Consider the following 15,135-nt stretch of genomic DNA (forward strand, 5'->3'; position numbering starts at 1 on the left):
TTTTCACTTTCACACACGTTCACATACATATCTCACAAACTACATTCACAACCTTTCAAAAAGTGGGGCGCGACAGTCTTGTTGCAGAAATGGGTACCCCGATCACTTACAATTGCTCGCGGCATCCCAAAGCGGACAAAAATATTAGATTTGACAAATTCTGCAACCACTTTGGAATTATTAGTACGGGGTGGGCTTGCTTCCACCCATTTCGAAACATAGTCTACAGCAAGCAATATATATAGAAAATCATAAGACAAAGGAAAAGGGCCCATAAAGTCAATACCCCAAACGTCAAAAATCTCAACAAAAATCATTGGAGTTTGGGTCGTTTGCTCCGTACGAGAAATATTACCTACTCGTTGGCACTTATCACATGACTTACAAAATGAGTAGGCATCCTTAAAGAGGGTTGGCCAATAGAATCCACTCTCTAGAACCTTACGAGCAGTCCTCTTTGGTCCAAAGTGACCTCCACATGCAAAAGAGTGACAATAAGCTAAAATAGACTGGAATTCATTTTCTCTTACACATCTACGAATGATTTGGTCGGCACCACGCTTCCATAGGTAAGGGTCATCCCAGATGGAAGAGTTTGCGTCACTCCTTAACTTGTCCCTTTTTGCCTTAGGCCATCCTGCAGGAAACTTGTCAGTAACTAGAAAATTAACAATATTTGCATACCAAAACAAAGATAAATTAGCAGAAAATAAGTGCTCGTTGGCGAAAGTTTCTCTCAACGGGATGTCATCCTTGGTGACTTATACCTGACTCAGGTGATCTGCTACCAAATTTTCTGCCCCTTTCTTATCTCTGATCTCCAGGTCAAACTCCCGTAGCAACAGTATCCACCTTATCAGTAGCGGTTTTGCCTCTTTCTTGGTAAACAGATACCGCAAGACTGCATGATCAGAGAAAATAATAACTTTAGCTCCAAGTAAATAGGACCGAAATTTCTCCAAAGCAAAAATTACAGCTAAAAGCTTCTTTTCGGTGGTCGAATAGTTCAATTGAGCTCCGGTCAAGGCTCGAGATGTGTAGTAGATAGCATGGTCTGCCTTCTCCACTCTTTGACCTAGCATCACGCCCACTGCGTAATCGCTGGCGTCGCACATGATCTCGAATGGCAGGTTCCAGTCGGGCGGTTGGATAATAGATGAGGAGATCAATAGCTCCTTCAACCTATCAAATGCCTTCTTACATGCTTCATTGAACTCGAAGGGCACTTCTTTCTGTAAAAGTTGGAACAGATGTGCTTCAATTTTCGAGAAATCTTTGATAAATTTTCTGTAGAAACCTGCATGACCCAAGAAAGAACGCACTTCCCGCACACTCGCAGGGTAAGGTAAAGTAAATATAACATCTATTTTCACTTTATCAATCTCAATACCCTAAGACAACAATATATGACCCAAAACTATCCCGTGCTCGACCATAAAATGGCATTTTTCCCAATTGAGTACAAGATTAGTTTCTATACACCTAACCAAAATTAATTTCCGGTTATCTAGACAATTATCGAAACTTTTTCCATACACACTAAAATCATCCATAAAAACCTCAATAATCTTCTCAACATACTCTGAAAAGATACTTACCATACAACGTTGGAAGGTAGCAGGTGCATTGCATAGCCCAAATGGTATCCTCCGGTATGCAAATGTTCCGAACAGGCACGTGAAGGTAGTCTTCTCCTGGTCATCGGGTACGATAGCAATCTGAAAATAAGCTGAAAATCCATCCAAAAAATAATAGTAAGCTCGACCTGCTAATCGCTCTACCATTTGATCAATGAAAGGAAGGGGGAAATGATCCTTTTTCGTGACGGTGTTCAATTTCCTATAATCTATACACTGCCGCCACTCGGTGGGCTTTCGAACTGGTACGAGCTCGCCCTCTTGATTTGACTCCACCGTCACCCTGCCTTCTTCGGGACCACCTGTACCGGACTCACCAAGAGGCTATCTGATATTGCAAAGATTATCCCCACTTCCAGCAGTTTTAAGATTTCTTTCTTCACTACCTCCATCATGAGGGGATTCAGTCTCCTTTGAGCCTGCCGGATAGATTTAGCACCCTCCTCGAGTCGAATCCGATGCATACATACTGTTGGCCTAATTCCTTTGATATCGGCAATGGTCCATCCTATCGCCTACTTATGGTTTCTTAAAATCCGAAACAATTTGTCTTCTTGGACTTTTGATAAACTGGCGGAGATAATCACTGGGAGTGTCTCCCCCTCATCCAAGTACGCATACTTTAGGTGTTTCGGCAACGATTTCAACTCCACAACAGGCGCCTGCACCACAGATGGGAGTAGCCTTTGGTGAGGTTCAAGTATAAAAATGGGTGCGAGATTATACCTTATTCTTGTGGTTAGCAATGTCTGCAATGCTCCAAGCACACATTTGAGCTCTTCACTCAACTCTACCCCAGCGGTCATCTTTGACTCGAGGTGCCTGGTCAAGGCAACTTCCAACCCATCCCTGCCTTCAATTTCAAAAACTTCTCGTACAACAGGGTCAATAACATTTATAGAGAAAACAGAGCCAGCATGTGATTCTGAAGGATATTTCATGGATTCGAAAATGTTAAAATGAACAATCGAACCATCAAATTCCATAGATAGGGTGCCCTTATTTACATCTATTTTTGTTCGAGTTGTGCTTAAGAAGGGTCTTCCTAACAGTAAAGGTAATGGGTCGTGAGAATGTTCATCATCCATATCAAGTACGTAAAAATCAGCAGGAAAAACCAATTCATTAATTTTCACTAAAACATCCTCAATCAACCCGTCAGGGTATGCATTGGTTCGGTCAACCAGTTGGATTATTATTCCAGTGTCTTTCAGAGGTCCTAATTTCAGAGAAGCATATATAGATTTCGGCATGACATTAATTGAGACTCCTAAATCTAACATAGCCTTTCCAATCAAGGTATTGCCTATTCTACAAGGAATAGTGAACATACCTGGGTCTCCGCATTTTGGTGGAAGCTTTCGTTGTAGAATTGCTGACACATTTTCCCCTACTATCACTCTCTCATCTCCCTTCAACCGCCTTCGATTGACACACAGATCCCTCAAAAATTTTGCGTATTTGGGTACCTGCTTAATCGCCTCTAGAAGGGGAATATTGATCTCCACCTTGCGAAAAATCTCCAGGACCTCTTTTTCCTTGTCCTGCTTCCTTGGTTTCTCCAATCTGCTTGGGAAGGGGGGTGGGTTGGTACTTGCTGAAACGAGTGAGTCCGGGATTACCTTTGAATTTTTGTTGTCTCCGCCTTCCTCTTCTAGCTCTTTCTCAATTTGATCTTCGTCCTTGTCCTTAGGAATCAACGGGTCGGGTCCTTGGACCTCCTTGTCACTTCTCAAGGTCATGGCACTCACATTCTTCGGGTTTAACTCAGGTTGAGATGGCAGCTTTCCTTGCATTTGGGACTCCAACCGATTGAGCGTGATGGCCATTTGATTTACCCGAGTCTGCAATGATTGTACTTGTCCCCACTGATTTTTCATAGCTTGTAGGTCTGAATCCGTCTTCTATTGATTCGCAAGTAGTTGTTTCATCATCTCTTCTAAGGACGGACTTGAGTTCGAAGGAGGTGGTGGTGGGCGAGGCTGGTATTGCTGTTGATGCCCTTGCTATCTATTTGGTATGAAATTAGACGGCTTGTTCCCCCCATAACTCAGGTTGGGGTGGTCCCTCTAACCAGGATTGTAGGTACTTGAGTACGGGTCGTACTGCCTTCTTGGTGCGAGCGCGTGGCCAGCCATGTTCACCTGCTCTGCATTTTTCTCTTGAACTAGTGGGCACATTTCTATAGGATGGCCTAGGGCAGCACATACCCCACACACCTTGGCTTGTGAGGCATTACCTACAGCTAGCTGCCGCACAAAGGATGTCAATTCAGAAATTTGTTGTTAAATAGAGGATGTTTCCACCTCATTCACCTTACGTGTTGGGCATCCTCCCTAGTGCCAAAATGCTGCGAATTTTCAGCCATCCCCTCTATCAATTCCCATGCTGCCCGAGGAGTCTTGTTCACTAACGCCTCTCCACTTGCAGCATCGATTATACTCCTGTCTCTGAAAAGTAGCCCCTCGTAGAAATATTGGATGAGCAGTTGCTCACTTATCTGATGTTGAGGGCATTTGATACATAGTTTCTTAAACCTCTCCCAGTATTCATAGAGGGACTCGCCTGGGTGTTGTTTGATGCCGCATATCTCCTTTTTCAGGCTTGCAGCTCGGGACGCTGGAAAGTACTTGTTCAGGAATTTCTTTTTCAGTTGGTCCCATGTGGTGATACTACCCGGTGGTAAGTAGTATAGCCAATTCTTCGCGGAGTCCTTCAAAGAGAAGGGGAAGGCCCTCATTTTTATCTGCTCCTCGGTGATTCCCGAGGGTTTCATACTATTGCATACGACGTCGAACTCCTGCAAGTGCTTATAGGGCTCCTTACCTGGTAAACCATGAAAAGATGGTAAGAGGTGAATTATACCAAATTTCAACTCAAAAGATGTGTTATCATTTAAACTTGGAAAAGTAATGCACAAAGGTTGTTGATTTAAATTAGGTGCAGCCAACTCCCTTAGTGTTTGTGCATTTGCCATGGTGGTATCCTCTTGATCCGAGTCGCTCGAGGTGTCACCAAACGAATCTGCTAGTTCAGCTTCTTGCTCAGGTCTCTGAGATGCGGCACTGGAGTGCGCCTCTCTGAACTATCTAGTTTCTTTCCTTGTTCTACGCGCAGTCTTCTCTACTTCAGGATCGAAAATTAATTCGCTTATACGAGAAGAACGAGGCATAAACTAGAAAAAATACCAGAAATTTAGAACAAAATTGAAATTGAAAAGAAACAAATAATTGACGCCAGTCCCCTGCAACGGCGCCAAAAATTGACGGGTCGTCGACCCTGTGCAATAATAATAATAATAATAAAATCCTAAATACCACTAAAAACAGTCAGTAATTAATTCTAAGTACTAGAGCAGGGACTCTAGGTGTGCAATGGGTTACTTGATTCATCCTGTTCCCGAAGAGTTTGTTTAATTCGATATACCAGAATTAATTTGCTGACAATAAGTACTAATTAGTAGACAGTGGCAAGTAGGGTCGTCTCCTCAGAGACTGAAAATATTTGTCTCTTTTAAATTCCAATGGGAAAGGGGGGATTTTACCAAAATAAAACTCAAGAAAAAACAATTAAACAACTCAACTAAAAAAATAAATAAATAATTTAGCCAGGACGAATATAGCAGGAGTTAAATCAAGAATAAATAAATTCTAACCAAGGATACAACTACTCAAACACAGTCCATTTATCCGATCATTGATACAAGAGAGGTTCACTTACTTTCTTAATAGGCTAGTTATAGTCGCCGAAACACTCTAACGACCAATTTTTCCTTAAATTATTGATAACCAATGTACGACCATTGATCACCCCTAATCAGAAAATACTCCTAGGTACGACCGTAGGAATTAATTTTCCAATTGTATTAATAACTAGAAAAACCTAACCCTAATCAATAACACGCTACGAGGGTTATTCAAATTAGATTGCACGTTCTCCTAATGTGTAAACACACCAGTTGCCACTACTATTAATCAATCAAACAATTACGGATTTAATTGACTAAATTGGCATGATATTAATAAATCACATTGAATATCGGGCCCTTGACATCCAATTAATAAAATAATCTCATGAAAGTTCAAGCAGACAATGTGCAAATATTAATAAATTAAGAAACGCGTGAAAACTAATTAGATCTCATAGATTTTCGGGACTGCGCCGTCGAGTTGACCCTTGACTAGATGGAAGGCTTAACCACGCCGCATAATTAAATTACCACACGAATTAATAGATTGCAAAGGCATTGCATTTTTTACTAGAAAGTAAGGAATAAAAGATGTTTTTTCCATTGGGGAATATTGTCAAACACCTGGCGTGTGTCAGAGGCCAGTCAAAAGAAAGAAAACTAGAACTAAACTAAAAAGCTAAACTAAAAAGTGTCTTTTGCTTCTGTACGTTGTCCCTTTTAAAGAACCAAAAGAAAGATGACTAAAAGCTATCTAGGTGGTCCCCATACATGTGGACAAAGCCTCCAAATTACTTCTTGTTTCAAGTCTCTCTACGTTCCTTTCTTTGGAGAGCCCAAAATGACTATAGCTTTGTGGTCCCCACCAATTCAAGGGCATAAGGATTGAAACCCTTAGAAGTCTCCATTTTCCCATAAAATCCCTCCTTTTTGGTAGTTTTCTGTTTTATTCCTGAAATTAAGTCCAGATACCAAATATAAGTAGATATCAACAATTAACACAATATTTGGTAGGGATAAAGGGGGAAATTAATAATAAAATTATTAACAAATGATACCCTATCACCAGCAAAAATGTAAAAGTCAACAATCACATGTTTACAAGCAAAATGGACATTCTTAGCCAGCAAAAGAAGAAATAACTTTGTGGGACAATCGCATGTTTAGACAAATTGAATATGGAATGCAAATGAAGACGAGACTCATACTTCTCGGGCTTTCTTTTTTGTATCCAACAAATGATTTGCTAGCTTCTTTATTACCGTCATTTTAAGCTAAATCGATCTGCTAGCTTAATAACTGATATAAGAAATAAACTGGTTATCATAATTCATAACTTAGCAAAAGAAGAATAAAACAAATCGCAGCAGAACAGAAATAAGCCTTAAGAGATCATGAGCTGATAACGGAAATCGCAGCACTCATTTACCATGGACCGTTTACTGCCGGTATATCATTTTAATGCGGAGAAGCATCTTCAATACCTTGACAAGTAAAACTGATCACAAGCCTCTTCGTAAATAAGAAAAGGGCCAATAGTCACAAAAAGAATAATACATTAGGGAAATGAAGGCTGAAGAGGTAGACCAAAATGATAAAACATGATCCCCTGTAGTTGTGGTAAGCATTAAGCAGAAGATGGGTTTTAGCTGGAATTTTTGTTATCAGCTCATGATCTCTGTAAACTAGGACCACATTAACTAATTAAAATGAAATAAAGAAGAACAGGGCAACAGAGTGCTACCTTTTTTTTCTATCCTCGTCCCAACGTTGAATTAGAAGCAAAAAAAATAGTAGTAAATTTATAACATTAATGCCAAACATTATCAGAGGAACAACCAAAAAAAAACAATCTTTGATTTGCAGAAATTTAAACGTGAATATACCATCATAAACCCTAAATTTGTCAAGAATTGAGAATTGAGGGAGAGGAAGGAGAGTGAGGACGAGAGAGGATGCGACGGCGATGGTGGTGACGGCAATGGAAGCGGCAACAAAGGTAAAAGCGGGAAGCATAATTCAAGATAGATAGGAATCGAAAGAAAGGAGACCAAAATATAACTCAATTTGTAAATTTCACCCACTTGATGTTGGGTAGAGGGAGGAAAGGCTTGGAGGGGTTATGGCAGAGGTGCTGGGACAAGGAGGAGGCGGTGGCGGCGGCAGAGAATGATAGAGCAGATGGTGATTCGCTTATGAAGATAGAGAAAGAAGCCAGCTTTCTCTTTTTTTTAATCCAACTTTATAGTTGACCCATTTTTGAGTTTTTACCCGTTTAAAGTCCACGTGTTGACCCGAATGGAAATCTGGCCGTAGAATTGGAATTGGAATTCTTTGGCTACGCCAAAGAATTGGAACCATGGAATTCAATCGATATGGAATTGCAATTCGATTCTAATTTTATAGAAAAGGTAGTACCCAAACACAAGAATTAGAATTGGGGACCCAATTCCAATTCTAAACCCCAATTTCATGGGAAACCAAACATACCCTTAGTATTCCATAAAAAAAATTACAGATTGATTATTCTTGCGTGGCACGATAAATTCCACCATGCAAAATTCACAATAGTAGTATCTAGATTGTGGAAGAGAAAATCATGCTGGCTAATTTATATTTAGCCTTGCGCAGCAACGAGTGAATTTCTCAGGAACAAGTATCACTAAATGAATATATATTTGTCAAAAGTCTGATTCCTGATTTTTAACAATCCACAACGAGTAGACTGTCTAGCACGATCACACAAAAAAAAAGTACCATATGATGAACATTATCTGATGAAAATTATCCGATGAAAACAAATCAAAGAATTATTTTGGACCATTTTGAATTATCTCTCTTCCTCACAACTTTAAAGCCAATGCTAAATGTCCTCAGCAAAGGTAGAATCTTGATGTGGAGCATTTGAACAAGTTTAGATTTTGGGGATAATTTCAGAAACCTCCCCTGAAGTTTCTGACAGTCTCACTCACCTCCCCTAAGTTGAAAATTGAAATGTGCCTTGGAAGACCGTTGTGGCAATAACCAGGAATCCTACCTAGGCCAGAATGACCGTTAGTTTTGACCAAACTTTATTGGTGCGCGCGTGCATGCACGTTCGAGCAATGGTTCGATTTTGGTTGGCGGCTTTAGTTTCAAACTTCCAATCTTATAAATATGGAGTGCGGGCTAAGCACTTGCATCAGTTAAGAGAGCCGAGTAACAGTACCAGACACATATAAGCTGTATACATGGCCAAGTCCTTTCCCTACCTTCACCTTCTCATGTTCTTCATAATAGTACTTCTATCACTAGTAATGCCTTGTTATGGTGCTGATCCATCTCCATTACAAGATTACTGTATCGCGGATTTAAGTTCAGATATATATTTGAATGGTTATCCTTGCAAAAACCCTAATAATGTAACTGTGGACGACTTCTTCTACGACGGGTTCATCACCGATACCACAGCGTTCAATATCGATAGATGGAAAGCCGCCGCAGCACATGTTGACTTTTTCCCGGCGGTAAACACTCTTGGTGTAACCATGATTCAAATACAGCTCCTCAAAGGAGGAGTTGTAGGCCCGCACACACACCCCCGGGCGAGTGAGATGCTTTTATTGATGGAGGGGAAAGTCATTGCAGGCTTTATAACCACTGATAATGTCTTGTTCTATAAGACTATGACCCCTAAAATGTTGGTTGTGATCCCTCAGGCTTTTGTGCACTTTGTATACAATGTTGGGGAGGGAGCGGCTCTCCTTTATGCAAGCTACAACAGTCAACAACCAGGAACTCATTATCTGTCTCATGCTCTCTTCAATTCCACGCCTACTGTCCCCGATGATGTGTTGTCGAGATCATTCCGAGTAAATGACTCCATTATTGAGCTCCTTAAGTCCAGCCTTTCTGTTCCACTGTATCCAGATATCATGTCAAGCACATCCTCGGGGAGCGTCAGGCTAAAGTAGGCACATCTTGGTTTACTTAATGCTCGTTTGAAGTTGCAGTGATTTATCGAAAGCACTTTCATGTAGTGAAACTTTCAATTAAAGTACTTATTAGGTGTTTAAGTGTGTTGGTTGGATACATACTTGAGTTGAGTATCCACTTATTGTATTGAATAATGTACGGTTTTGAATTTTTGAAATGTGTTTTTTTTTTTGGGCTCTATTTAGTTAATAATTTATATTTCATTTTATAGAACATAAAAATTATTCTAAAAACACCAAATTTGAATCTTCACTAAAAGCTCTTCTAACACTACAAGTCATATAACTAAATTTATGAAGTAATGTATTCTGAATTTCTGATTACATTACAACGTTTTCATAGTTAAAAAAAATTAATTTAAAATCCATTATCAATTAAAAAACTGTTTTCACTGATTTTGATTATATTCTATAATCACTTTCTATAATCAGATTTTATTCTGTTCATTATGACTCCATAAAGTGATCAACAATCTATTCAACCAATCATCAATGACATTTCACAGAACACAAAAGCAACAGCATTAAACAGAACAAGGCAGCAAAATGCTGTGGACTTAGCACATAACACATTTCGTATCACGTCAAAATTGAAAGATAGGTATCGCTTTATTAACAAATGAGGCATAGTAATGCATATTACCAAATCCTACTCCTGCCCAAACCTTTTTTAGAATATAACATAAAAATTCAGTATGCTAAGCTTTTGAACATATCTTACATATATAAAGAGAGAATGGCTTGTTATACTGTGATTTTTTGTGAATCTCAAGGGTGTTGTGGTCTTTTGGCATTGGGTGGGAGTGTTGTTGCTGAAAATTCAACATTCTCCATGTATTGTTCTTGGACAGGAACAATTTTGGCGGTGAGTTGAGGCTTGATGCAACAAGCACCGCTCCAAAGCTTTGCAATCTCCGTTAAACTTTGACCAAAAAGGGGATGGGTAGATATTAATTAGCATTGTTTTATAACATAAAAGATGCAATTTACATGTCTATATAATTCAACTTTCGTGCAAAATAGTGGCATATTGTCAAAATAGTGCAAAATAGTGGCAAAATTTAACATACTCAAAAAATCAAAATGCATAAAAAATGAGATTTTTTATGAATTTTCTGCTGTATTTTTTAATTTTCTATTATATATTGCTTTTTTGAAGCTGTTATATTTATTTTTTACTGAATTAATAGTTATTGGATCTTAAGGAAGCAAAAAAGAATTAAAACATGATGTTTATGAATGAGAAATAGTAATATAATAAAAAGTGGGACAGAGAGTGGCACAGGATGTGGGACAGAAGATCCGTTGCGTTTTCTTTATTGTCAATGAATATTCAGACACGTGAAAGTCAAAAAACAAACCACATAAGTGGGGCCAAAGAAGTCTTTTTCATCCTCGGTATATAAAATCAAGCAAAATTGGGACAAAAGCGACAAAGTTAATAATGGTCTGTTTCATCTTTAAAGAAATGATAATATTTCATCATTTTTACCTTTATTTACAGTTTGATAAAGAATGAACATACAAATATGGATATAATCGTACGTGGACTACACTAACATGTACACAAACATGGATATAGTAATTTCAGATGAGCAACATGACCATTAATCTACAGTTTTTTCAATAACAAGAACAAAGAAAAGGAAAAAGAAATAGCAACATTGTCGCCATTTCATGATAATTATTTTCCCTTGTCTAAAGGGGACTATCAAAGACAATAAGAAAACTAGAGGTACGAAGTATTACATGTTTCCATTTCAACAGAACCCCCCAACAAACTATTCTAGAGGTTACCTGTTGTCACAATTTATGAGAGTGTAATTTTATCAGTAATATTAGTCACAATTTATTTCTTAAAAATTTCATGTATGCATAACTTAGAATCTTTTTGTCCTTGAACTTTGTAAAGCCCAAATTTAAGTACTTATAGAAAGAGACGGACTAATATTCAGGCTTTTCTTTTTCCAAGCAGGGGAGGGATAGGATTTAAGAAGTTGAAGGGGTAGAGGGATCTGAAATCAAAGACCTCTAATTTTTGAGGTCTCAAGGGGACTATTATTCTAGTTATTATTTCTTGGATTAATTTTTTATGTACTAACAGTGTGGTGATTTTTTTTATATACAAGTAGCTACAGATGCATGTCATGTGTGCATGATTGGAGTGTTAAATTTGAATTCATGTTATGTGACATGATCTAACTCTGCTAGTATTAAAATAAATATTCACTGAGAGTGTATAAAAAACATACTCTTATTTCTTCATTTTTCTTATTTGGTAATTTGTAAAGTAAACCATTCTCACGTGCTGTTCGTAATTTGAGGTTGCTTAAACCCAAATAAAGAAGTTAGAAATGAGAAACAAGAGAATACTTATTATTGCAGGTATCTGAATTTTCTCTAAACAAAAGGTTACAAGTATCCGACTCAAATACTATATGCTTGTGGCAATTCACAAAACTTTTCGCCAACATAATAAGTTTTTAATTTCTTTTACAAACAAAAATGTCATAAGTTTTAATTTGATTGCTATTTTCTGGAATTTTTGTAGAAAAATGTACTGTAATGATTTAATATATATAAGGTAAAACAATGATTAGGAAACGTATTCACGAAAAACATAAAATTTTTTTGAAAAAAAGTCTCAATCCAAACGACTTTGCAGATATGTCTAAGTTGAGCCAAAGCTTTTGGATTGTGACTCCCGGGCTTTGGACTAAGTTTTGGCAATTCCTTTCCATGAAACACTTTAAACAAATTCTTATTCTTTGTTCCTTCTATGTTTCCTCAGATGCTCTTTGGTTGCGTTTGGCATAAGAGATTTGACAAAATACTGGAAATTCTCTCAAATTTCTCTAATTGTTTAGATTACTTAGGAGATATTTGGATTTGTAAATCACCAGTTATTATAGTTTTAAAATATATATAGATAATTGATAAAATACAAACCTAAATGACTCTTAAATAATTGGAGCGATTTTGATGAATTTCAAATTATTGGTCAAATTTCTCAATAAAAACAAACGTATTTGAGTCATCAAAAAATGCAAAGCCTTTGCAAGATAATTTTCAACTTAGATGTCAACATGCATGATGTCTATGAATCAAAGATTGCTCAAGACAATCAGGCTAAGAGGAAAAAGAGATTAGCACCATTACCCCTATTCAATTTCTAACCACACAAGTTGGACGGTTGGAAACATATTTATAATTGGCTTTTAGAATCGTTCAGGGACGTAAAACGTCCAAGTTACTGCGAGAATTTTGCATTGCTATCTCCGGACTTTGTACTAATGCCAAGTTGAGTCTAAATAATTGGATCGTGACTTCCGAATTCTGTATTAAGCAGCGGGGAGGGAAGGGGCCCCACCCCCAAAAGTTTTAGAGAATTCAGTTTTCATTCCTTGCAAAACCTTGAAATTTTAAGAACATTCTCTATAGATTTAAATTTTTGCCCCCACAAAATTTAAAAATATTTTATGCCATACATATAAGTTTAGATAAATTCAAATTCGCCCCCTTAAGATGAACTTCTGGGTCCTGTCCGTGGCAGTCAGTCCATTAAACACTCAAGTTAACAACTCATGTTGTTCTGAGATGTCATCCCCCCAACCAAATAAAAAGTAAAATAAGAAGTACATTTCATTCTTGCTCCTTAATTGTTCTTGCCGGCTTGCCGGAAATATGTATCAAGTGCATTTCTACCCAGGGCATATTCTACCCTTATCGAATTCATTCTATTGAAACATAACGTAAAAAGCTCTCCTTCTCACCTTGCATTTTCCTTCTGACGCAAAAATACAAAATGGTGAAACTTACCTACCCACAAAAAGAATAAAGAAATAAAATGAAAAAACTATAAATAAAGTAATCAACTTGATTCCATAAAAAAGACGGAAATCGTGTCTTTACCCGAGATGAAAATCCAGGTATGTGCAAGTCAATTTGATTACCAAAGAAGTCTTTTCCACCCTAGATTGGTGAAATCAGGCAAAATTTGGGAAAAAAAAAAGGCGATTTACACTTAATAAAAATCTCTTTTTCATATTTACAAAAATGTAATATTTCATCATTTTTAGTTTTATTTACACACTTTGTTTAATGATGAACAAGAGGATTGAATAAACAGAATAGACAACAGTATGAGAATAGATAAAGTGTCAGATTAGATTATCTATACTGATACCTTCAAATGCCGTTAAAGGCCATTTTTGTTGTAGTGAATAGACAGCAGTACCTTATGTATATAATATTGCATGGCTATAAAGTTGAATGAGCACAAAAAGAATAAAAGAAAAAAAAAATGGAAAGAGCACCATCATTGTTCTTTCTACATAATTATTTTCCCTTGTCTTCAAAAAACGGCTGTGGAAGGCAATAAAAGGAACTGTAGGTGTGAAGCATGACATATTTTTACATTTCAACATATTTTTCTTGTCTTCAAAATGAGCATTAATACTCAACTAGTTTTGCAAAAGTAGCTTTTTTATTTTCTTTCAGATAAATGTCCAAGTCAAACCCAGATTTTGGATTGCTAGATCCTGATTTTGTAGAAACGTCCAAGTTGAGTTGAGCCTAAATTATTGAAGTGTGGCCCCCGGATTTTATAGCAAGTTTTGGGGATTCCTTTCCAGGAGAAGCTCGTGTTGAAAAGGCTACTCAGAAATGACGTTTATCCATATAAAAATGAATAAATAAAAGACATCTCTTTCTTGATCCTTAACTGTATATGCTGGATTTACAATCAGTTGATATTTTCTGGAGGCAAATTGGCAAAGAGCTAGAATTCCATTCTAAACTTCTTTTGTTTTTTATTTTTTTGGGCAGGGTCCACTCCAAACTTTGATTTTTTTTTTTTTTTTTTTTGTATTTGAGCCTTGAAAATATATAAGTGCCTTTTAGAGATAATATTAAACTTGTTCACTAGATTAGCAGGAAATTACTCAGATGAGTGCTTTTGTAAACAACGCAATTAGAGAGATAACAAAATTGCCAAACATGCTTTTGCCAAGTTTTAATGATCTATGACACTAAAATAAACCCTATAATTCCTGTAAAACCACGCTCAACTTATTGGATTTTTACGAGAATTTGTCAGAGTTGACATTCTTTGTGAATTTGAAGGTCAAAGATGTTGGCATATTAAACCAATACAATTCTTTGTATCAAGTTTTGTTCAGGACAAGCTTTTTGTGGTTTTCTTAATTTATTATCTGGTGTTAATTATTAATGCATTTGGGAAAATCTTGTGTTATTTGTTTCTTCAATAAGTTTGTAGAGTACTTTATTAATGTAGTTAGTTGAGAAGAAAGAAGCACTGAGTCTTGCTTTTGCTGTTTAATTAAAACAACCTGATTTTATTCTTCTTCTTGCACACATATTTTATGTGTATAATATAGCCTGCCCATGCACGTTCCAGTGTGTTAAATTTATCTCCCAGCTTGTATAGTTTTTGAGTTTCTGCAAAAGTGGCTGGCTTTTACCTTAACCATATTCTTGTCCCCTTTTAAATGAAATCTCTCACTTGAAAAGTTGCATAGAAGGTCTCAAAAGGAACTACAGGATTAACAAGTTTTCTCCATTTTCATTTTAATTATAAGCTTGTGCTCAGCATTGTGTGATTTGTAATATTGTGATAGCCTTATTAACCTTATAACCACAGTATTTGAAATTGCAAATATATAAAACAGGAAAGGTGAGAAAGGGTGAAGCTCGAGGAAGACCATTCAAAATTTAAAAAATTACGTACTCGATTCACTAGATCTATTTCTAAGCTCATATTCCTAACAAATTTGAGTTACGATTGTTGTACTGACTTGACATAGTTTGAATGCAA

The 15,135-nt window shown here is 37.1% G+C and overlaps 2 protein-coding genes, 1 long non-coding RNA gene and 1 other non-coding gene across 4 annotated transcripts; 2 read left to right on the forward strand and 2 right to left on the reverse strand.

Annotated features, from left to right (window-relative positions):
- Positions 1 to 2,152: 2,152 nt before the first annotated feature.
- Positions 2,153 to 3,379, reverse strand: LOC113739228 (uncharacterized). The gene has a single exon (XM_027266461.1). It carries the CDS (start codon positions 3,377 to 3,379, stop codon positions 2,153 to 2,155), a length of 1,227 nt encoding a protein of 408 aa, XP_027122262.1.
- A 756-nt stretch (positions 3,380 to 4,135) lies between these two features.
- On the forward strand, positions 4,136 to 4,242 carry LOC113740503 (small nucleolar RNA R71). The gene has a single exon (XR_003460498.1). It is a non-coding gene; the product is annotated as a small nucleolar RNA R71 (small nucleolar RNA).
- Positions 4,243 to 5,903: 1,661 nt separating this feature from the next.
- LOC140004995 (uncharacterized) lies at positions 5,904 to 7,522 on the reverse strand. Its single transcript, XR_011812816.1, has 2 exons — positions 7,212 to 7,522; positions 5,904 to 6,277 (listed from the first exon to the last, which is right to left on the reverse strand). It is a non-coding gene; the product is annotated as an uncharacterized lncRNA (long non-coding RNA).
- A 1,033-nt stretch (positions 7,523 to 8,555) lies between these two features.
- On the forward strand, positions 8,556 to 9,278 carry LOC113739229 (germin-like protein 1-1). Its single transcript, XM_027266462.2, has one exon. It carries the CDS (start codon positions 8,556 to 8,558, stop codon positions 9,276 to 9,278), a length of 723 nt encoding a protein of 240 aa, XP_027122263.2.
- The last annotated feature ends 5,857 nt before the right edge of the window (positions 9,279 to 15,135 follow it).

Source organism: Coffea arabica, chromosome 4c, assembly GCF_036785885.1.
Source record: "Coffea arabica cultivar ET-39 chromosome 4c, Coffea Arabica ET-39 HiFi, whole genome shotgun sequence".
Taxonomy (NCBI): domain Eukaryota; kingdom Viridiplantae; phylum Streptophyta; class Magnoliopsida; order Gentianales; family Rubiaceae; genus Coffea; species Coffea arabica.